The sequence below is a fragment of the Leopardus geoffroyi genome, chromosome D4, assembly GCF_018350155.1.
Source record: "Leopardus geoffroyi isolate Oge1 chromosome D4, O.geoffroyi_Oge1_pat1.0, whole genome shotgun sequence".
Classification (NCBI taxonomy): domain Eukaryota; kingdom Metazoa; phylum Chordata; class Mammalia; order Carnivora; family Felidae; genus Leopardus; species Leopardus geoffroyi.
This window is the reverse complement of record NC_059342.1, coordinates 81,542,378-81,566,254: the sequence shown is the minus strand read 5'-3', so window position 1 is coordinate 81,566,254 and position 23,877 is coordinate 81,542,378. Positions and strand designations below refer to the sequence as shown.

Genomic DNA, 23,877 nt, shown 5'->3' with positions numbered 1-23,877 from the left:
GGGGCGAGGAGCATGAGACTCTCGACCTTGGGGTCACGAGTTCGAGCCCCATGTTGGGTGTAGAGATTTACTAGAAGATAAATAAATAAGACTTAAATAAAAGTTTAGGGGGAGCTGGCTGGCTCAGTCAAAAGAGCACAAGACTCTCGATCTGAGGGTCATGGGTTCATGCCCCACGTTGGGTGTAGAGATTACTTAAACAAATAAACTTTAAAAAAAAGGAGGGAGGTAGTTAGGGATGGAGGCATTTCAAGCAGAAAGCACAGCAACTGTAAGAGCCTGCAGAGAGAGCACCTGGCGTGTCTCAGAAACTGGAAAAAGACAATGAAGTTCAAGTTTCGGGTGTGCAGGGCAGAGGTAAGACCGAGGGTGCAGGTCACCGGGGCTCCAGTCATAAAGGGTCTTGCTTGGAATTGCTGGTGCTTCACCCTGGAGCCGTGGGAGCCGTGGGAGGGCTTCAGAGGGACCTCTCGAATAGCACGTGAGAACGCTTTAAGTACTCGCTGTGTGGTTCTGAGTGACCTGTGTGTAGGAGCCCATTTTATCCACATGGCAGTCCCATGATGAGGTAGATACCCCAGGCCTACCAGCCCGTCTCCACAATACTGGAATCCTCAAAGCTTCAATGGCCAGAAGGTGTCATGTAGGTTTGTGCCAAAAGTGACTTGAACCAAGCAGAAGCTATTTTTGTTCTCCATTTCACTGCCTGGTGTGAACATTCATGTTTTGTTGGAAAAAAAAAAAAAAAATGAATGAGCCTGATTATGAGACATGCCCCAGACCCCACGTTCTGTATTAGACTTTAAACTCAGACAAGCTCTGAAACCATCCGATTTCACAGCTTTTAGATAAGGGACTCTGAATCCTCATTTCGCAGGTGAGAAAACCGTAGAGTTAGGCTAAGTGATTTGCTCGAGATCACACAGCAAGATGGAGTCAGGCAGCCTGGTTTTGCAGTCTGACCGCAGCAGCACACATCCTGTTTGTCGGCTGTTTGTGCTCTGAAACAGGGGTCTGAGCCTGTCCTGAGAGATAAAGGGGTCCCGGGAAGGGAGAGGGAGCCAACACTGCTCAGCAGTTGCTCTGACCGTCACCCTGTGCTAGTTCTGCTGGCCTCTGACTTTCCACTCAGCCAGCTTGTGAGCGTTATCAGTCCCATTTTGCAGGTGGGGAAGGTAAGGATGGGAAGAGGAAATCATCTTGGCCAAAGTCCCGCAGCAAAAGAATAACAGGTGGGAATGGGGCTCAGGTCTGCAGTCACCAGAAACCTGTCCTTCCCACTCTTAGAAGGCAAGAAGGAAGCACAGGTGGGCCAGGTAGGACCGAGGAGAGGGACCCCAATAAAAAGCTGATCCAGGTCAAGAGCCCTAGCCCAGGCTGTCTGGCAGCAAAGCCACGGTGCCCCAGTGTCATTCTGGGTGACAGCCCCCACCCCACCACCATCCCCCGCAGGGCTCACTTCTGCCTCCTCTGCCTGCTCTCTGCCTCTGTGTCCAGCCCCCTCCAGGAAGCCTTCCCTGATCCATCTGAGCAAAGCTTCTATATTCTTGATATATTTGGGCCTTCCGACCATGCCCTCTCTACTCTCCTTCACTAACCAAGTATTTTAAGTTATTTATTCACAGGGACTCACCTGCCCAGAGATGGGGGGAGCGGGGACGGGTCCTCCCTTTGGAAGAGGACTGACAATCAGCTTTGGAGCCAGACTAGACCAGGGCTCAAGTCTTGGCTGAATCTGACTTCGGACACTCATTTCACTTCTCCAGATCTCCATTTTCTCATCTGCAATGTGGGAATAATAATAATAATGGCACCTCTCTTACAGGGTCATTGTAAGGTGAAATGAGATCAGGCTTGTAAATGCTTCAGTCCGGGGCCTCTCCTCTTGGGAGCTGCTGCTACAACTACTCCTTAGCTGCCTGTGCATGGTTGACACTCAGTAAGTTCCTGTCTTTTGATCACTACTTTCCCTGCTACAAGGGATATTCAATTAAAACAAAACAACAACAACAAAAAATACCCAGCCCTGAGCCTGCCAGGCTCTCTCACCTCATCTGCTAAGACTTCCCTTTGGGATTCTGGATCTCGTCTTTGTACTAAGCACTCATGGCTCCCTCTTTCCTCTCCATGCCCTTGCTTGTGCCATTCCTGACACCAGGCGATCCTTCTCCGTGCCCCACTTGTGCATGTCTAAATTCTACTGTCCATTCACTATCCACGCATTCATTCATTCATTCACAACAAATGCTTTACTGGATGTCTACTTCATGCCCAGTCTGCACCGGGTACTTTCATGTAACTTACTCGGTGCCCATGCCAGCCTTGCAAGGGAAGGAGTGTTAACTGCATTTTGCAGAGGAGGAAACTGGGCTCAGAGAGGTTCTGTCACTTTCCTGAGATGACCCAGCGAGCATGTGGCAAAGACCTGCCAGCCTCTGAAGCCCAGCTCTTTCCTCTCTGGCCTGCATGTGCTGGGGTGAGTGAGAGCTGAGTAGGGAAAGGAGAGGAGGTGGGAAGGGGGTGGGGACCAGATTTTGATTGGGTTTCAGGGAACAGCTTCTACAGGGAGATGAGCAGGAGGGGAGCTTCCGTGTGGGGAGCCTGCCACACACGGCAGCAGGTCTGGACCCAGCTCCACGACCAGATCTTGTGGGGATCATCCCAGTCCGCACGAGGAGTCAATGGGAATCCTCTTCCACCCCGCCCACCGCCCAGCCCCGCTTTTCCAGGCCAGTGTGAGAATAGGTCTGTGGTGGCTGCTTTCCTGCTCTCCTTGAGCAGAACAGGAAAAGGAATGGCCACGGCAGGAAGGCTCCAGAAAGTTCAGAAGCCCACCCCCAGCCCCAGCTCCTCCTTCCAGGGGCCACAGCTCTAAGTGAGGCAGCCCTGTGGTCTCAGATCTACCAATCCCAGACAGAGGCCAGCTCTGGTACCTCAGGCAGCTGGGGGTAAAAGTCAGCTGGCAGAGAGAACTGGCAGTCAGTCACGGAGAGATGGGGAGAGGGAAGGGGGAGAGTAAGGTGCAGAGAGAGAGAGAGAGAGAGAGAGAGAAAGGAGAGGAAGGGACAGAGACAGACAGACTCAGGGATAGAGGCGGGAGAGACGGGGGACAGAAAAGCACAGAGATCTAAGCAGGGAGAGGAGCCTGGGGAGGCTGCGAGGAGGCAGAAAGCAGAATGGTCCTCAGGGCCTGCACCAGGAGGCCCCAGCATCCATGCTGCGTGGCTCTCGGTCCCACCTTTCCCTCTCTGGACCTCAGTGGTCCCACCAGCAGCATGGGAGCAATACCAGGTACCCCTGCTTCCGTTCAGATTCCCGGACGTCTATGACCCCAGTCTAGGGAGCTGAGGTCAGTGATGGGCAGGGGCCTGAGCCTGGGGTGGCGGCAGCACAGCTGTGTCTCTTCATACCCATGGCTGTGGCTCTGTTCACCTCGGGCTTCGGCTGTGTCCATGATGATGACTGGAGCTTGAGTCACATCCCCGATGGGTCCCTGACTACTTGTGCATCCATGTGTCTCTCTCTGGGTCCCTGATCTCCACTCTCTGTTTACATGGGGAGCTTTAGTAAAGAACCGCTTGAAGGAAACGAGGTTTGGGCTGCACAGACCCCTGTCCTACAGCCCCTCAGGTCTAATGTCTCCATCAGGATCCTTTCCACCCTCCCACACCACCCCCCACTGTGAGGTGCATAGCTGTCAGCCCTAGGTCCCCTGACCACACACAGCTTACTTCTCCCATACCCTCCAGCCTTGTGCCTGGTATTGAAGACAGACCCAGATGTAAGGCTGGAGGCTACCTCCTGGGAAAAGCTGCAGGAATTGAGAAGACAAGCCCTAGGAAAGGTGACTCAGCATAGCACGGTCCCAAATGCTGGCCTCAGGGAGTGACACAAGGGAGCAGAGGTGGGCTCTGGGCCCAGAGCACAGGGTCAGGGATGGGAAGGCTCATGCTCATGGACAGCACCTGGTCAGCAAGGAGCTGAGAAAGCAGGAAGAGGCTCTCTTCAGGGAGGGAGCTCCTCATCCCCAGGGGAGAACAAGCAAGAGCTTCTATACCTGTCCACAGGAATGTGGTAGAAAGGATTCTGTCACCATATAAAGGAAGGATCAGGAGCTTTCTGAGGCCCAATTCTGAGAACATACCGCCTCTCCACCCAAAAAAAGAAGTCAAGAAATCGAGAAAACGGTGAAGGGCAGCTGCCCAGCCTCCCAACTTTCCTACCTGCCTTGGCTGGCTTTTGAGTCCTGCTGGCCATACATAGTTCAAGCCCACGATGATGACTATGAGGGCAATAATAATAATAATAATAATAACAATAAAACAATAGCATTTGCTGGGTCAGAGCTAACATTCAGCACAAATGCTCCGCTAAGGCCCTACCAGCTGTTAAAATCTTGAAATACATCCACACCAGTTGTTAAGGAGCCACGGTCCCAAGACACTGCTGCTCTGGGCCTAGCTGCGGGGGTTGTCACTCCACATTCCATTCCCTGCCCGGAAAGCCTGCCTGACCCTGAGCATCCCTGCGTCTAGTTCACCTGCAGGAACACCATCCTGAACGGAGATGCCCTGCCTCAGCCATAGAAGCTGCCCCCTGGGCGGCACCCCCCTCTGCCAGGGCCCCTCTCCCAAAGCCTGAGCAATCAAGGCCTGCTCCCTCCCCGGGCTGGTGCAAGTGCCCGCCTCCTCCCGGCCCCTCTCCGGCTGCAAACCCAGCTCATTTGCATGTGGATCGTGCCTGCCACCACGGGTGCTGGGGTCAATTGAAACTCAAGAAAAGAGAAGAAATTTATGCAAAACTGTTGATTGCATTTGTATGTAATGAAATCATCCAATATTCATCTGACTATAGAATCTAATCTGAGAAGAGAACTGAAGGACATGAGTGTCACTGCAAAACCGTAATGAGCCACTGTAGTGATTAAAAAAGCTCTTGAGCCTTCTGAAAATCCAGGCAGAAATAGCGTCTAATCAACTCTGAATATAGGAGGCGAGATTGGGCTGGCGCGCTGCACACGGCCCGCCGCGGCGCTGGGGGTGCGAGGTAAACCCTGGCGGCCGTGGTCTGTGGGTGCCAATCGACCAGCCACAATCAGCCGAGTCCTCCGTGCACAAAGCAATCGCCACGCAGAAAGAGCCCAATCACGGCTGTTGTGGAGAGAGGCTTTGGGCTTTCACACCCGCTTCAGAAGCCTCACCAAAGGCCCCATCTGGGTTCCTGGCTCCTGCCCTGGGAGGCACGGAGGGTTTGCATATCTGGGACTGTCACACCTGGACACACCTGGGGTCCAGCCAGCCCAAGTAGGGGAGAGAGGCTGTATTTCTCAGGAGCCCTGGTTCATCTCTGAAATGCCACCTCCTCCAAGAGGCATTCCCTGACTGCTCCGTCTACACTGGCAACTCCCACCACACACACACACACACACACACACACACACACACACACACACAGTGCTCCACCCTTACCCCTGCTTTGTTTTCCTTCACAGCAGTTAGCTATGCCTGGCATTGTGTTATTTCTTCATCGTTTTAATGTCTGCCTCTTCCAAGCAGACTGTGAGCTCCATGAGGGCAGGGACTCTACGGTAGTTTGTTTACCACTGTGGAGTGTGGAGAACCAGGCTTGACACTTAGTAGATGCTCAATAAATGTGGCATGAATAAATCAATTTCAGTGGGCAGCCAAACATATTGACTCAATCATTCAGCAAATACTTGTTGGGTGCACAGTACCTCGATGAACAACACAGCCCCTCGGAGCTCACAGTCTGGGCAGGAGGCAGACATTGAAGACACTTACATATAACCAAATGGGATACTGTGGTATCCCATTCAGTCCAGTGACTGCAGGAACAGCAGGCGGAGGGTATGGACCCAAGCTGGGGAGGTCAGGGAACGCTGCCAGAAAGCAGTGAGATTAGGTCGAGAGCTAAAAGGTGGATAGAAGCCAGCCAGGTGGGGGTGGGGGGGGGTGGTCTGGAGTGCCCCAGGAGGAGGGAATGGCATGTACAGTCCCTGAAATGACCGCATCTATGGGGACCTGAGAAAGTCAGAGCCAGAGCCTCCTGGAACCAGAGCAAGGGACAGCCTTGCGTGAGATGCGGTTGAAAGGACGGTCCAAGTCAAACCTTGCAGTTAAGACCTTGTGGTAAGAATGTGGGGCATTTTCCTGGAGGTGACCTGGAGCCTCTGAAGAGGAGCAGCCTGATTTGCATTTTGTCACCATATGGAGGGCGGGTCAGAGGGGCCGTTATGGAGGAATAGAGACCGGTTGGGATGCTCTTCAGGGAGGGAATGAAGAGATCTCAGGGGCTTTTGAGCAAGGCCAAGTCATGACAAAGGCTATTTTAAGATGATTCATCTGACAGCAAGAGATGGAGCAGAGGAAGGGAAACCAGGTGAGGGCAGCCATTCATTCATTCATTCATTCATTCCTTCATTCATCCATGCAGGCAGGCATGCATTCAGCATTCAGCAGACATCTGAGTGTAAGCTGCCTTTCCCCACATTCTAATTTATAATTTCCAATCTGCTCTGGGTTTGCCTACCAAGTTACCTACTATTTCCTTTTATTTTTTTTTTTAACGTTTATTTATTTTTGAGAGAGAGAGAGACAGCGCGTGAGCAGGGGAGAAGCAGAGAGAGAGGGAGACACAGAATCCGAAGCAGGCTCCAGGTTTCGAGCTGTCAGTACAGAGCCTGATGCAGGGCTTGAACACATGAACCGTGAGATCATGACCTGAGCTGAAGTCGGACGCTTAACTGACTGAGCCACCCAGGCGCCCCCCAAGTCACCTATTATTAAAATGCATTCTAAAGTTGGAGTCAATAGCTTCTGAGAATCCAAGGGATTCTGTGGATCATGAGGCTGCTTTTTTTGGCCTGGACTTCCTGACATCAAAAAGGCCTTGTGAGTCATTTGCCTTCTTTGGGGCTTAAATTCCCCATCACTGCAAACAGGGAGCCGAAGGAGACAATCTCTAAGTTCTCTCCCTGTTCCCCAAACTCTGTAGTCTTATGTCCCACGACGACATTATGATACCACAAAGCCCAGCAGACTGAAAATCCTGTGGAGAGGTCTGCCCTGCTATACGGACAGCCAGGGGAGCCAGAGGCAGTCAGGAAATCTGAGTTCAAGTCCCAGCGCTACCACTCATGTATTCTGCGGTTAAGAGATGCATTCTTCCCTCTCTGTGCCTCAGTCTCCTCCCAGCTATTGACTCCTTCCTGTGGGGGTAAGGGCACTGTCACACTAGTGTCCTCCAGGGCTTCTGGCCACCCTAGACCCCTGTACAACAGATTCCAGGAAACTACCTTCAAAAACAAACAGAAAGGGCAGGGCAGGGGGAGTTGCCTAGAAGTAAGGAGAGCTATGCAGCCCCACCGCCCACACCAGAGACATCCCCTCCACCTACCAACCAGGTCAGACTAGAGTCCCAGTTTCACCATTTAAGGGCCATCGACAAAGTCCTTTAGACTTTCTGAGTCCAACTTGGTAGAGCAAGCACTCTGTGAGAATCAGATTAGATACTGTATCTCAGGGCAGAGCCTGGAGTTCGAAGTGCTCAGGAGATGGGCTCTGCTGTTAGGGTCGGGCCACGCCTGCCTGGATGGGTGGGCAAGCACTTGGTCCTTCTCCCTCCTCCCACCTCTACAACAGCTCCATTTTACCAGCAACTGGCATTCACTGGGGGCCAGTGGAATAGGGATTCTTTTAACAGGTAGATTTGAGTGGGAGGAGCTAAATGCCTCTCTACCTCACTAGGGAGGGGGAACTAGCTGGGACTACATTGGGTTTTCTTAGCCATGGTGCTACAGACACTAGTTAACTAGGACCAGGTTATTTTCTGGTCACAGCAAACAAGACCTCCTAAACATTTCTGGGTAGCAGCTGCCCCCTCCCCCAGATCCCCATTCTAGAAGGAATGCTTTGAATTTCAGGAGCCCACCCCTCTCTCCCCAAAATTGATTTGTGGGTATTGGATCTAAGATGTCATCAGAGCCTTGGTGGTTTGCCTCCCACGGTGGTGGATGGGAGAGCTAGGTTCAATCTCACAGACACCCCTGGGCACGGGCTCTGAGCCGGCCTGGTGCTGGAAGTCCCTGTCCTCCAGGGGCTCCTGTCCAGTGGGGAAGACAGTCTATGAACATCACAAAGGAAAACACAAGAAGGAAAGCGCTTTGAGCCTTCAGAGACTGATGCCAGGGAAAAGGGAGACCACATCTGATTGGTGGATGGATTCCTGGAAGGCTTCCTGCAGGAATGGCCTTCAGCTGGGTCTAGGGGAGAGCTAAGATGTCTCTCTCTGGAAAAAAAATTTTAAAACAAAACCAGAGAACAAAGGAACAACCACTCCTATTTTCACAACCCCAAATTTTAACACTTGGTCAAGTTTTCATTTCTATCCACATATATGAGATGTCTTTCGGGTACCTTTAAGCTTTTCCCCCAATCCCCAGTGGCAATCCCATTATGAATTTGGTTAAGAATCTCTTCACAACCCTCCCTTTAAGAAGTGAATGTATAATGCAAAATGGAATCAGGAATAATTTTTAAAAATTATTTTATGTCCTTCTAGTTTACGTAAGGGGCGTCACACCGTATCTCTGACTCTGCCTGCTTTTTCCACGGCCCATTATGTTTCTGGGGCTCTCTTCTTATTCAAACATGTGGCTCTGCCTCAGCAGGGCATCTATGGATGTGCCACGCTTATTTACCCCTGGAGTGGGCAGGGTTTCCATAGATGGAGATAATCAAGGGATGACATTCCAGGTAGAGGAAGCGGCAGCAGCAAAGGCACGGGAATAGGAAAGGGGGGCTGGCAAGGGTCCAGGGTGGAGGGAGCACAGGGCATGTGTGGAGAGCTGAGGGAGGCCCCAAGCCCCAGACCGGGAATCTGCCACTGGCATGCTGGACATCTGGGAGTGTGGGGACAGACCCCCCCACCCCCCGACCTTAGAACCGCCCTCCACAATAATTCCACTCATCCACCCTCTGAGTCCTCCCTGGGGAGGCCTCTGTTACTCTTTCCATTAATTGTCTCATTAATGACCCACTGAAGTCAAGTACCCATTGTTCTCTAGGCCTGGGGCAGCCTCCCTGGCTTTCTCCCCCCGGGGGGATTTGTAAACGTCTTTCCTTCCCCGCTTTCCTTTGGCAGGCGTCCTTATCTGGTCCCTGCAGCCCTGGCCCGGGCTGGTGCAGTCTCTTCCTCCACCCACACCCTGCACACACGGGGCTGGCCGGCCGTCGGGGGCTGTGCGGCCACCAGCTCAACAGCTCGCTCTCCCCCCACGCCTCCCTCTGCCTCACTCAGTCTCCAGCTCTGGCTACATGTGTCTCCTCCTGGTTTTCTGTTCTGTTCTTTCTCTTTCTTTTCTCTCTTTCCTTCCTTTCTTCCTGTCTTAACTGCCTCTGTGTTTCATCCCCTGGATTTCTGTCGTGTTCTCTCTTCGCGTGTATTTATCTCCCTCTGTGTCTCTGTCTCTATCTCAGTGTCTCTCCTTCTAGGTGTCTCAGAATATCTCTTTGGGATGACAGTCTCACTCTCACCCTCTGTTTCTTTCTGACTATCTCCATCTCTCTGTCACTACCTGCGGACTCTGTGCCTGTATGTGTATGTGCACGTGTGCGCGCGCGTGCGTGTGTGTGTGTGTGTGTGTGTGTGTGTCTTTGTCTCTCTGATTCTGCCTCTTTCTCCCTCCCTCTGGCCTTCATGTCGTGTCTCTGTCTCTTCATTGCCTCTGTCTCTGTCTCCCTCTCCTCTCTCTGACTCACCTCTCCCTATCCGTCCCTCCTCCTTGTGGGTCTCTGAACCCTCCTGATTGACTATTGTCCTGTTTCTAACCCCTGCCCCATCGCTTGCTCACCCACTGGGTCCCTGACACCCACACAGGTCAAACCGCTTCCCTCTGTTGCCTCACTCCCTGGTTACAGCTTCAGCTTCCCTTGGATGACAGCCTCAGGAGGTCAGTGCTGGCAGTAGGCGTGAGGTCCCACAGCTACCAGACTTTGGGATTCATGCATCTGTAAAGTTAAAAATAATAAAATGGAGGGGATCAGCAGAAGGTGACTGTTATTCTTTCTAAATAGGAATTTTTTTTAAAGACTCACCAACTTCTTATCCTTCCATAATAGAACATTTTAACACCGAAAGCAGAAGTAGGAGGAGCAAGATCTAACAATATGCAATAGTCCAAAGGAATTAATTTTACGTAAACATTTGCAACATTGCCTTTATTTTACTTATTCTGCCTCAGATGGGTGAAGATATTTTGGGGGCCCAGCCCCGTTGGAAACCACGGATCTTGCTTGAGCAAGCCCCTCCTTGCGACCCCTGGGGAAGTGGAGACACCCTTACCGCGGGCACAAAGGGGAAAGCTGGGACAGGACTCGTTGGCCACTCTAGCCCCTCTGGTCTCTTCCCTGAAATAAGTTACTGAAGCTGCCCGGCTGGGGGTCAGACACCAGGCCCCCTGCACTTCATGCCTTCCTTTGGTCTTGGGGGCCTCTGAACAATTTCACCTTCTCTGTGCTTCGCTTTCCTCATTTGTAAAATGAGCAAAAAAATAACTAGCCTTCTAGGGTCGCCTCACACATAGCAGAGGCTCAGGACTTGTTAGCCACTATTATTCTTATTGCAAAGAGGGGGCAACATGGGCTGAGGCTAGAGCCTGTTAGGGAGAGAAGGCACGTGCACCCAGCCACCAGCTGTGAGCCACACGTCAGGGGTTCTACCGGCCTGAGAAGGAGCCACAGTGGTGGGAGGCCTAAGGGCTTTAAACCCCAGCAAGGCTGCTTTGCAGGGGCCACGGGGGGGCTGGGACTGGGAAGACCTTCCCCTGCCTCTGAAGAGGACCCCACCTAGCTGGCTCGGGCACCCCAAGCCCAGGAACCGGCACTCTGGTCCCAGACACCCACACTGCCAACAGGAGCAAAGGCGAAGCTCCAAGTGGCTTTGATGGCTGCAGAGGCTGGCGAGGGGGAGCCTGGGCAGGAGAGGCACAGGGTAGACACCAGTGACCGTGGACACCATGGGAGGCAGCCTCTAGATGCCCAGAAACTCTGGAGGCCGACTCAGCAGATGAGGTTGGAGGTCTGAGCAAGCAGGTGAGAGTAATTAGAGAAACTTTGGGTTATTGATGGAAATTGACTTCATTTGTATTCAAGGCCAGGCAGGCCCATTACAATTGGACAAACATCTCCTTAACAGCTGCTCTGAGCCAAGCTCTGTGCTAGTCAGGGAATGCAAAGAGTTAAAAGAGCAAGGAACTTTCTTCCCAGGGATTCACACAAGGCTTATCTAGGGCTGGTGGTGTTCTGCCTCTGAGGAAGGCCAGAGACACAGGCGAGGCCAGCCTGAAACATTTGACACTTCTGTTCCCAGTAAGCACCACTCGGCGATGTGCACTTTGAAGACAGAACTGATGGGACTTGGTGACTTCTTGGATGAGAGTGTGAGGGAGAAGGAGGCACAGGTGGCTCCCGATGTCTTGGCTTGGCACCTGGAGGGATAGCGAAGGCATTTCCGAGAGACAACACAGGACAGTGAGTGGGTCTGGCGGGGACACGTATTCCAGATGGGGCCGGTTGAGTCTGTGGTGCTTGAGGCATACGCAGGTCAACAGGCATCCACACATTTAGGGATCAGGAGAAACATCAAGATAGAGAAATGAATGAGTTGGTGCAAGGATGTGGGACCAAGAGCTGTGAAGGCTGGACAAAATGTGCCTGTTGGGTGGGGCAGTGACCTAAGGGTGCGCATAGCAGGCAAACAGCCTAAGACAAGACATGGCGGAGGAAGAAAGCGGCACTAAAATTAAGAAAAGGTAATAATTCCACTGAGCTTAAGCACGAGTTGCCTTAGGGTGGCTGTGAGAGGTGCATCACCACTGCAGAGATACAGAGGTTTAGACGGCAGAAGTTACTGCTTGCCTGGGTGAAGTCTGTACACAATTCAGTAGGCAACAGGGCGCCGTTGACGGGTGTGGAGCAGAGGTGTGGTGTAATGAAGGCTACGTCTCAGGGTGAGTTAACCCAACAGCACGTGATGAATTAAAACAAAGACCAGAACAAAGGACTATAGGAGACAGGGATCGTCATTTATTTGTTCATTCGACAAGCAGTGAGCCTCCTCTCTGCAGAAGCAACCCTTCTCCCCAACCTAACACCCAGACCCTAATCTGCCAAGGGTTTAGACACCATATCACCCAGTGTTAATACTGCATGCAAACAAAGGGTAAGTGTAGGGTTCTACTGAACATTTCAGTATTATCAGTAAGTGTGAATGAGTTAAGGTCCCCTACTGAAAGAAAAGGAGTTTCTTTTATGCTTGTAGATCAAGGGTTTACTGTATATAAAACCTTGGTCTGCAAGCATAATTTGTTCCAGAAACATGCTTATATTCCAAAGTACTTGTAGAGAAAAGCGAATTTCAAGAACCCTTGGCTCAGTTGTGATCATGTGACATTCAGCATCGCGTACTACTCGTATTACAAGACATCGCTCGTTTATCAAGTTAAAATTTATTAGAAATGTTTGCTCGTCTTGTGGAACACTCACAGAACAGATTGCTCACAATCCCAGGTTTTTACTATATATACAATGGAACACTATTCAGCCTGAAAAAGAAAGGAAATTCTGACAGCTGCTACAATGTGGATGAACCTTGAGGACATTGTGCTAAGTGAAATAAGCCAGACACAAAAGGTCAAATACTGTAGGATTTCACTTTATCAGGTACTCAGTGTAGTCAAATTCGTAGAGACAGAAAGTCGAACAGTGGTTGTCAGGGGCTGGAGAGCGAGTTGTTTAATGGGTAGAGAGCTTCAGTCCTGCAAGTTGAAGAGGGTTCTGGAGATCTCCATACCGCACAACGATGTGAATGTACATGCTACTACTGAACTGTATACTCAAAAATGGTTAAGGTGGCAAATTTTATGTTATGGGTATCTTATCAATTAAAAATGAGGATAATTTTTAAAAGCAGTTTCAGAATGCTTCATAGAACAAAACCCAACCCTAAGAAATCTAAATCTAAAACAGTGATTTGGAAAGACTACAAATAAAGGAATAGGAAAGACACAGCAAGCAAACATAAACGAAAAGCAAGCAGGGGCCGTGATCTTGATAGAGGACAAGACAGAACTCAGACTCCCAAGCACTGAATGAATGATATATGAAGATGACAGAAGCGCCAGGCCATCTGGGCATTCAGACAGCACAGAAATTATGGGAACTGCGAGAAGAAATACAAATGCTAATAACGGGAGACTGAAACACACGACTTTCAGTCCCAGACGCATCAAAAGGCCAAAAAAATAATACAGAAAACCTAAACAGTATAATCTATGAACTGCATTTCTTGTGTCCGAATCAAACTTTGTACCCCCCAAACAGAGACACTTCCTTTCAATGCACATCGCGGAAACTGACCACATATTAGAGCAAAAGAAACTGCAAAGCTTCACTCAGTGGTTTCAGTGGGATTAAAGGATATACAAGCACTTTGAAAACTATGGGGCGCCTGGGTGGCGCAGTCGGTTGAGCGTCCGACTTCAGCCAGGTCACGATCTCGCGGTCCGTGAGTTCGAGCCCCGCGTCGGGCTCTGGGCTGATGGCTCAGAGCCTGGAGCCTGTTTCCGATTCTGTGTCTCCCTCTCTCTCTGCCCCTCCCCCGTTCATGCTCTGTCTCTCTCTGTCCCAAAAATAAATAAACGTTGAAAAAAAAAAAAAATTAAAAAAAAAAAAAAAGAAAACTTAAAGTATCGGGGCGCCTGGGTGGCTCAGTCGGTTGAGCGTCCGACTTCGGCTCAGGTCACAGTCTCACAGTTCGTGGGTTTGAGCCCTGCATCAGGCTCTGAGCTGACCGCTTGCTCAGAGCCTGGAGCCTGCTTTGGATTCTGTGTCTCCTTCTCTCTCTGCCCCTCCCCCGCTCACGCTTTGTCTCACTCTGTTTCTTAAAAATAAATAAATGTAAAAAAAAAAAAAATTTAATAAAAAAAAAAAAAGAAAACTAAAAGTATCAGCCAGTATCAGTTACTGGTGCCACCAATACTATGACCGTCATTATTACCATTATTCACTGCTGGTGGTCTTTTGCTCATTCACTGCTTCTCTTCCAAGTTCTAGAGGACTCTGCCAAACAGGTGAGGTAGAATTATGTAAATATAAATCTTTACTGTCTCCCCTAGAGCTACCATCCCTTCAGTGTTTACCACGTGCCACGTCCTGTGCAGCTTTAAACGTGGGCCTTTCTTAGAAATAGCTAATTGTTTTCATGAAAGTGAGTTTTCTGCGTCTCTTCTATCACCTCTGGGGCCTAGAGCAGTGCTGAGTGAATTTCGAGTAAGTGTCTGGTGAAGACTTATGAACTGAAGTGCACGGATTAAGGACCTACTTCAAAGTCAGATCTGAGTTTCAAACTTCACTCTGGCACTTGCTAGCTGTGTGACCTTGGACAAATTAAATGCCCATTCTGAACCTTAGTTTTCTCCTACGTAAACAGAGATAATACACCAGCTAGCATTGTTCAGAAGTTTAAATGTAGTAACACATGTAAAGTGTCCAGCATGGTACCTCGTCTACAATAGGCATTCAATAAATGTTAGTCTGAGGTTGAGGAAGGGTAGGTAAAACTCACCAAAACAGATAAACTTAGAATGGGGGTTGTTTTTCCTCAAAAAACAAATAAAAATCATCTTAAATTTTTTTAAACGTTTATTTATTTTTGAGACAGAGAGAGACAGAGCATGAACGGGGGAGGGTCAGAGAGAGAGGGAGACACAGAATCTGAAACAGGCTCCAGGCTCTGAGCTATCAGCACAGAGCCCGACGTGGGGCTCGAACTCACAGACTGCGAGATCATGAGCTGAGCTGAAGTTGGATGCTTTACTGACTGAGCCACCCAGGTGCCTCCCCAAATCACCTTTAAATAGAAACACCCTCCAATGCATTTGAAATGATTTTTTTAAATATCATGGGGGTAACAGTGAAGTCAATTCAGGTATACCTGTATTATGGAATACTGCATTGCAATGAAAAAGGAGTGAACTCTATCTCTATGTTCACCTATGAAAAGATGGCCATGATGTGTTGTTGGGTCTAAAAAAAAAAAAAAAAAAAAAAAAAAAACAGGCAAGCTTCAGAGTCTGAACAGAATAGTTCCCTTTCCTGCTTTTTAAAAATTATGTATGGGGGGATGTGAGGGCGATCTGGCTGCGACATCTGTCACCCCATTGATCGCCAGGGTTGATTCGGCTGATCTGGCTGGCTAGGCGGGTGTCCCCTTCCTCCCTCACCGCTCCATGTGCGTCCCTCCCGAAGCTGCGCGCTCGGTCGAAGAGGACGACCTTCCCCGATAGAGGAGGACCGTTCTTCGGTCAAGGGTATACGAGTAGCTGCGCTCCCCTGCTAGAACCTCCAAACAAGCTCTCAAGGTCCATTTGTAGGAGAACGTAGGGTAGTCAAGCTTCCAAGACTCCAAAAAAAAAAAAAAAAAAAAAAAAAATTATGTATGGGGGTGCCTGGGTGGCTCAGTTGTTTAAGCGTCCAACTCTTCATTTCAGCTTAGGTCATGGTCTCACGGTTCATGGGATTGAGCCCTGTGTTGGACGCTGTGCTGACAGCACAGAGCCTGCTTAGGATGCTCTCTCTCTGCCCCTCCCCAGCTTGTGCATGCACTCTCTCTCTCAAAATAAGTTAAAAAATTATGTACGTATAGAGAAAGATCCGGAAGGCTATACATCTAATTGTCAAAGGGGAGTGAGATTAGGAACTTACAAGAAGTTTCTCTTTTAACTTTTTACATCCCAGTTTCTTTTGTAATTTCCAACACACACACACACACGCGCGCGCACACACACACACACGTAAAAAAGAAAAAAATAAATAAATAGGACAAAAGTTCTCAATTTCTCTTTGGCCTGTCATTTTCATGGGCTTGGGAAGCAGTTTAACTGAACAGAGGAGGTGGTTAATTCTTCTGGCAAGGGAAGGGATTTCCATACCCAGCTTTCCCTTTTGAGAGAAAGAGGCTCAAGGAAGGGGAGAGGGAGAAAGCACTGCTCCAGCATTACTCATTACTCAGCGGATCCAAACAGGTAGTCCCGTTCTCGTCCCCGCCACCATTGCAGCCCTGACACAGAGGAACAGAGAAACTCTTTGATAAATGTCAGCTAAAATAGAGCAATCAGCTGAAAGCCATTTGCTGAGCCGTCTGACTGCCCTGGGCTGGAGGTTTTCCTTTATTCATTTATCATGATATACAGCTTTGGCCAACATACACACAGGAGAGAAATTGTTGACATGTGGGACCCAAGTACAGAAAATCTTTCATTTTCCAACCTCCCCCCCCCCCCAACCCTGTCTGTTCACCAAATAAGTTTTTGTTTATTTAAAGACTACAGAGGATTTGGCTGTTAAGAACCAAATGCCTTTGGAGTGGAGTTACAACATAATTTATCATTTCCTCTGTTTATTAAAAAATCCTGCATCTTTGAGAAGCACATTTGCTAGGAGTGGGGGCTTTCGGCCACTCACGAAAGGCTGCTGCAATGCCCCCGCCATGTGGCTTACCCCAAAAAAGGCTCCTCGATTGCTATTTCCATCCCTGTTCTTCCCTCAGCTGACTTCCGATCGTGTGATGGCCACTCAGGGCTGGCGAGAGGGGTTGGACCGAGGACAGGTAAGCGGGGCAGGAGACTGTGTTAGCTTCTTTCATTTTTGACCTGATTCTGACCTTGAACCCCCACTGGCTGTGCACAGTGTGCGCCACTAGTACAAGCAGCGGGAGAAGAGCAGACTTCCCGCGAGGGATAGAATATGAGAGGAGTCAGACAGCAAAGGGAAGCTGGGTGCTGCTTCGAAGGAGTGTGGCCAGGCCTGGCTGCTGCCCAAGGGGGGGCCACTCGAAAGGCAGACAAAACTGGAATGGACTTCCTACCTTCCACCTGAGACAGTCCAGTGTGCCGTGCACCCCTCAAAGACAGAGGTCACACCTTACCCATTTTTGCATTCCCAGCATGTAGCACAGCACCTGACACACAGTGTGCTCAATAAATGTTTATGAAGGCTGCAGGATGCATGGGCAGAGCACAAGCTTTAGATCAGGCCTCAGTTTGAATCCCAGCTCTGCCACTTGCTAGCTGTGTAACAACCCCCGGCAAGAAACTTGACCTCTTTTGAGCTCCTCCCTCTTGGTAAAATGAGACTGACAGTGAAGAATGGAACCTTCTATCACTTGCTAGGCTTATTACTTTGGGCAAGTTACCCAATACTCTCAAGTCCCCATTCTCAGTTTTTCTATTTGTAAAGTGGAGAGAATACACGTCTCGCAAGTGTACCATGAAGATTAAAGATATTGCCTAGAACTGCATCTAGCTCATGACGGCTATATTATGAATGAGAGAAAGGAAAGCAAGAAAGGAAAGGAAGGGAAGGGAAAGGGAAAAAGAAGGAAGGAAGGAAGATTAATTATTATGGAGAATCAATCGATTGTTTACTGGAGAAAAAACCTAACAACCCAGCACCCAAAGATGAGCCACAACAAACCACTTGTCTGTCAACAACAGGCGGGCCCTGGGGGAAAGGTATCTCATCACCAAGTAAATGCTGAGGACAAAGGCAAGGCAAGAGTGGAAAATGACAGAATGATGGTGTTATGATTGGAAGGACGGGAAAAGAAGCCAGTATTTGTTGAGCGGCTACTCTGTGCAATTCATTCACAACACATCTCGATGCCTACTATGTTCCAGACATTACGCCAAGATCTGAGGAAAATGAAGATCTAGAGACTAAGTATCAAAAAGGTTCAATTCAAAGCAGTAGACAGTCCTGAGAGCCAATAATAGGAGCCCTAGGTTGGGGGAATGAGGAGGACTTCCCGGAGCAAGTGGTACCCAAGCAGGGACGTGAAGGATGAACAGGACTGGCCAGGTAGGTCAGCAGCGGAGGAACGGTCGAGGCAGAGAAAAAAGCATGTGTGAAGATGACTCAGAGGCAAAAGTATTGTTCTGGTGGCTTTCCGTAAAGGTCCTTAGGGAACATTAATCCAGATTGACTCTACCCGTTCCTTTGTGGTTGTTATTCTTTACAATTTATTTTGATTTTATTGTTACGTAAGAACGGGCCTCTGGCGAAGGGATCCAGTCACAGGTGAAGGCCCACACCAGCCCAGAGTTCAAAGTTGGGGACAGGGCCTGACTAATTGAAAAGGAGGCTCCCAAGATGAGAAACAGACGGGCTAAGCCTGTCAATAGTCCTAGTTGCTTGGCAATGTCACGATCAGGGCAAATGCCTGAAGTAGAGGCCATCTGTCAGCAACAGATACTCTCTGAGGGCCACCCATGGCAGAGGGCCAGGGCAGAATGGGGTGGACAGGGAGCAGGAAGAAGAGAAGGAACAAGTCTGGGTGCCCCACCAGAAGGCCTGGAAGGCTGAGCCTCACAAACACTGACAACTGCAAGACGGCAGCCTTCGGTGTAGACGGGGAAGAGGGGTGCCAATGTGCCACCCACGGGCTCCACCAGAAACCAGGCTCTGGAGTACTGCTGCCCCTGGTGGGCTTTCATCCGAGGAGTTCTTTGGTCTTCGCTGCCAGATGCCTGTCCAGCTCTGCTACCGTATCATCGGCCATTTGGCTGATCTGCAGGGACACAAAATGAGACAGCCCGATAACTGAGGCTGGCGAAGGAGAGGGGGACAGACATTCCAAAGCTATGAGGAAGTGATCTGGGAAACGGTAACGGTGACAAAAGCCTCACACTATTCAGGCACCATGCTGATTCCTAACAGCAGCCCCATGAAATAGATACAATTATTATCCCCATTTCACAGATGAGGAAACTGGGGCAGTGAATCACTTGTTCAGGATACACAGCTCAGGTAGCAATGACAAAATTGAATCCTGAGTAGTCTGATTTCACAGCCCAAAATTCTTAAATATTATTATAGAATACAGAGAAGCCAGCTTTCTCTGTCACGTAATGACCCTCTAGAATTTCCTACACCTCAGACACTCTGCTTTCTAAATCCCATACTAATTGATAAGAATATTAAGATCCCAATAGTTTAAGCAGAAAACAGAAGTCCTGAGAAAAGATGAAGTAAATCTGGTTAACAAACCTGGGAAATTCATCAGACACGGAATAAATGCAAATGGAAACAAGATATAATTCAGTTATTGTAGTTAACAAAATCTGATGTTGTCGTTTTTAATTACAATATTCGACTCCAGAAAGCTATGGTAAAATGGATAAGCTCGTACATCAGTGAAAAGAATTCAAGTGGATGCAAATGTCCATAACATTTTTTCACCCCTCAAATCTCTCTACTGGGAAATTACCACATGAATGGAATCTGAAAAAAATTTCTAACGTTCTATATGCAAAAACATATTATACATATATATATATATATATATATATATATGTATATATATATATATATATATATATAGGCTTTATTTTTAATAACAAAAAGTCAGAAAATCTAAAGTGATAGAACAGGGAAGCGTATGAGTACATACAGCCATTAAAAATGGCAAAGACTGTCTATTTCTCGCGGTGAGGGTATAAGTACGAGAAACACAAAACAACTTAGTAAGTGCGGCAGCTTCCCTCCCACGTCTAAAAGGGACCCGAGGCAGGAAGCCTTGAAGGGGGCAGCACGGGGCCCAGGATCTGTGTGCTCAGTGGCACAGCAGCTGTTTGACATCTTTATTTGCAGACCACAGGCCTTGGCCAGGAACTGGGAACTAAATGCACTGTGGAAAGGGAAGAAACTAAAAAGGATTTGGAGCAACTGGCCCCGGGCAGGGAGACAACCAGGCTCTCACCATAGCAACAGCTGCTTGTTTGTAGCTGGGAAAGCACCGCTTCAGGGGCTGCTGGGCACGCGGCTGGGCTCCAAACGGCCGCTTGGGCCCTCCTCACTCAGCCACGTACTCTTTAGATGCTCTGCCCGCTGCCCCCCCACCCCCCCGCCCCTGGGGCGGCCACCTTGCACGACGCGTGGCATGGTGCCCGCAGCACTCACTCCAGCGCCTGGAGGCCGGCAGCCTGGGAAGGCAGGAGCCAGCATCACAACGCTCCTCTGGGAAAATGGCGTGGAGGGCAGTTTGGGTTCAAGAGTGGGGACCAGGGGGAGGAAGAATACCTAGGGTAACAGTGCGATAATGTGGGTGCTGGATTACATTCTCGGTGGGATAACAATGTGCAAGTCACTGAGCCTCGCTTTCCTCATCTCTCAAATGGGGACGCTGGACCCTTCCTCAGAGTGGTTGTGAAGGGCTAAGCGCGTTCATCGATATGCAGGCACAGCGTAAACGGCTTATTTGCTATGCAAATCGGCTTGTGTTACTCTGAGTTTATCATTTCCTGACTTCAAGTTAATCGATTCATGGAAATATTTACTAACTTTCTACCAAATTGTAGGCACAAAGTGCCCCTGGGGACAGTCAGGCTGCAAGTTCATCTTGTCTGTCTTCGTCAGACTTCTTAAGATAATGATCACCAACAATGACCCCACTGCCACCAGCAGCTCCCTCCTACTGAGTATCACTACATGTCAGACACTGGGCTAAAAAACTTCCTGTGCACTATTTCACATGATCCTCAAAACATATGAAATGCTGTTATTATCTCCCTTTAAAACATGGTGAATATTTCATTAGTTCACCTGCCGGTTGCACAGCAGTTCTTTAGTATGCAAAGGGGTTTTGTCCTCTGTTATTTCATTCAAATCCAACAACCACACATAACCTCTGTAAGGCAGGTGGGTCAGGTATTATCCCCACTGTACAGAGGAGTAAACCGAGGCACAAAATGTTAACTCTCCTGCCCAACGTCACATCAGAAAGTCAGTGGTGAGACTGAGTGAGGAACTCACCCACCCCAACTGCCAGTTTGGTGCCGCGACTCCCCTGGGGAGTCCCCCCACCCCTCCGGCACCAGTGGAACTGGGTGAGGGTCACTCCAACAGCCGATCCCAGTTCTACATTCAAAGGGTGGGGAAAGGAAAGGGACGGGCAAATATAGCGGACGCTTAGCGAGGACCAGCAACCCCACCAGCCGCGTTTAATATATGTCCTTTGGTCTTCTCGCCAGTCCTGGGAGATAAGACCCACTACTCCCACTTTATAGAAGCTCAGAAAGGTGAAGGCGTTCGCTAACCTGAGCAGCTGAGAAGTAAAAGAGCTGGGATGGGAGTCAGTCAGGCCTGACTGCCGGCAGAGCAAGAGTCCTTTCCGTTTTAATACACTGCCTCATAGAGATCACATCACCATCACCCTACCGCCACCACATCTGCTCCCTTCTAGTGCAGGAGAGGGGAAGGCAGAGACAGGAAAGGGGATGGCGGGAGCACAAGGCGTACCGGGGCGGCCTGGGTAAAGTCAGCCTTCCCGAGGCCTGTCGGAAACCCAGGGCCTCACCTGGTCCAGCCCCCTGCCTGCGTGCCTGTCCTGTCCGCTAGGAGCCCTGCCCTCCTTCAGCCACCAGCACCCAGCCTCACTCAGAGCAGCAAGCTCCTCAGAAAAAAGCGGCAGTGAAAGATCTTGGCCAGATGTACTGGTGGTTTCTGCCAAGTGCTTTCATGCTCGGCAGGCCCATTCACTGACGCAAAGGTGAAAGAGTAGGCTGGCGGATGTCAGAGTCCCGGGAGGGCAGGCCCCTGTCCTTCTTCAGCAGAGCTGGCCTGGGCTGAGGACTGGGAGGGTGGGGGTGGGGGTGGGGGTCAGAAGGGACTCTAGGGATAGAACCCACAACCAAATCCTTCCATTTTTATACACCAAAGAAGGAAGAGTTTTATAACATAGTTTTTAAAAGTCTGACCTCAAAAGAATTTTGGAACATACAAAAAAATGTCCCACAAAGAATAATATTGAAATTGCTCATAATCTCATTGCCTGAAATGATGAACAACATTCTCTAGTGGATAAGATGCCACCCTTTTTTTAAAGATTTTATTTTTAAGTGATCTCTACACCCAATGTGGGGCTCAGACTCACAAGCCCAAGATCAAGAGCCACATGCTCTACCGACTGAACCAGCCAGGCACCCCTAAGCTGCCAATCCTTTTACGTACATGAAAGGTTCTGTTATAAAAATGGAGTCCTATTATAATATTGTTATGTAACCTACCTTAAAAGAATAAATTCCAGGGCTCCTGGGTGACTCAATTGGTTAAGCGCCCGACTTTGGCTCAGGTCATGATCTCGCAGTTTGTGAGTTCGAGCCCCGTGTCGGGTTCTGGGCTGACGGCTCAGAGCCTGGAGCCTGCTTCGGATTCTGTGTCTCCCTCTCTCTCTGCCCCTCCCTGCTCGCACCCTGACACACTCTCTCTCTTTCTCTCTCTCAAAAATAAACATTAAATAAATAAATTCCAAAAGAAACTTACCATATCTGCAAAATATTTTTTATAACTGTCTCTATACAGAGATTCCAGTAAGTGGATGTAACACAATTTATTTTCCCACTGTCAGAAATTTAGACAGTTTCCAATTTCCAACAGATGCCTCTGTAGGTAAGATTCTCAACAATTTTATTTTGGATAAATTCCTAAGCCACTGAGTCAGAAATGTATGGATTTTGGTATATATTGCTGTATTATTTTAGAAAGGTTGTATAGATTTATACAAAGAATAACTTAATCTTTTCTGTGGAGTGTAGAAACAAAAGCAATACTTCCAAGATAAGCAGCATTTCAAGCTCACACTAAAAATTCTGGGTTCAGATGTTAGGCATTAGAAAAGGCAACAAATTTTTAAAAATATACATATTCTAAAAACCTTGCGAGTGATTTAGGCAGTAAGAATCTTAAAAATATGCATTCCCATTGTGCAATAATTCCACACTTGGGACTCTATCCTAGGGAAATCATCTCTACAAAGATTTATGTATAAAAGTATTCACTGCAACCTTATTTATAACAAAAAAGTTTAAACAAACTAAATGTCCAACAAGAGGCTTATGAAAGTGAATTATGGTATAAACCACAAGACAGACTATTTCGTAACCATCAGAAATGGCTGTTTAAGACACGAGAAAATGCTAATGGTTTTAATGCCAAACAGAAAATATAAAAAGCTGAGTACAAAACTGTATGAATACTACATTCTCAGCCGTGTTAAAAACTGTGTAGTTAAAAAAAAAAAAAACAAAACAAAAAGAGGGAAAGCAGAAATACTCCAAAATGTTAAGAGCAGTTGTCTCTGCAATGTGGGTTTATGGTGTGGATTTTTCCCCCAGGTTTTAAAACAGTCTTCTGAACTCTACATTTTCTACAGTGAGCATACATTACACTTTAATAATCAAGAACAAAGTAAACAAATACATTTTTACAAACTTTGATAAAACAACAATCAGCTTGTCTCACTTATTCAAAAAACCAAAACAAAAAACACACACCCAAAACTCCAGATTAGTGCCTTCTGTCAGAGAAAAAGAATAAAACAAAGTGTGCACCAGCCTGTCTCCTGAAGATTTTCTTACTCAAACTTTTAACCATATGACAATAAACTATTAATCTAATGATAAGAACTCACATTTAAATGATAATATCTTAAATAATAAAGGTTCTTGCACTGGATATATTATGTATATACACGGTGATCCTTTCTCTTGTAATATGACGTTATACCTTTCCAGAGATAACTTGAAGGTCTGCACTAGAATGTTAACAATGGTCATCTCTGGGGGATGAGATTCCAATTACTATCTTCTTATTTAAAAAAAAAAAAAAAAATTACATTAAACATGTATAAGCTTAGCATCAGAAAACTAATAAAGTTATCTTCATTTTGAAAAATAAGAATAGTAAACAGTTGTAAGTATTGAAGAAAAAAATCTAGACTAAATAGGAAGGTGAAAAGCCAGGT

The 23,877-nt window shown here is 48.3% G+C and overlaps 1 protein-coding gene and 1 long non-coding RNA gene across 15 annotated transcripts in view; one reads left to right on the top strand and one right to left on the bottom strand.

Annotated features, from left to right (window-relative positions):
- Positions 1-6,705: 6,705 nt before the first annotated feature.
- The window catches only part of MRRF (mitochondrial ribosome recycling factor), a 63,272-nt gene continuing 46,100 nt past the window's right edge, over positions 6,706-23,877 (bottom strand). For 5 of the 14 annotated variants that reach the window (XM_045469705.1, XM_045469707.1, XM_045469706.1 and 2 more), the window contains one exon: positions 10,241-11,506. In XM_045469705.1, the coding sequence (XP_045325661.1) occupies positions 11,258-11,506 (249 nt within the window). In that variant the 3' untranslated portion in view covers positions 10,241-11,257. Of the gene's footprint in view, positions 10,029-10,239; positions 11,507-13,999; positions 14,139-16,167; positions 18,646-23,877 lie in introns of those variants that run through there. The other 9 variants (XM_045469713.1, XM_045469716.1, XM_045469714.1 and 6 more) reach the window with 5 other exon arrangements.
- On the top strand, positions 6,752-15,153 carry LOC123593600. Its single transcript, XR_006710396.1, has 2 exons — positions 6,752-6,791; positions 14,904-15,153. It is a non-coding gene; the product is annotated as an uncharacterized LOC123593600 (long non-coding RNA).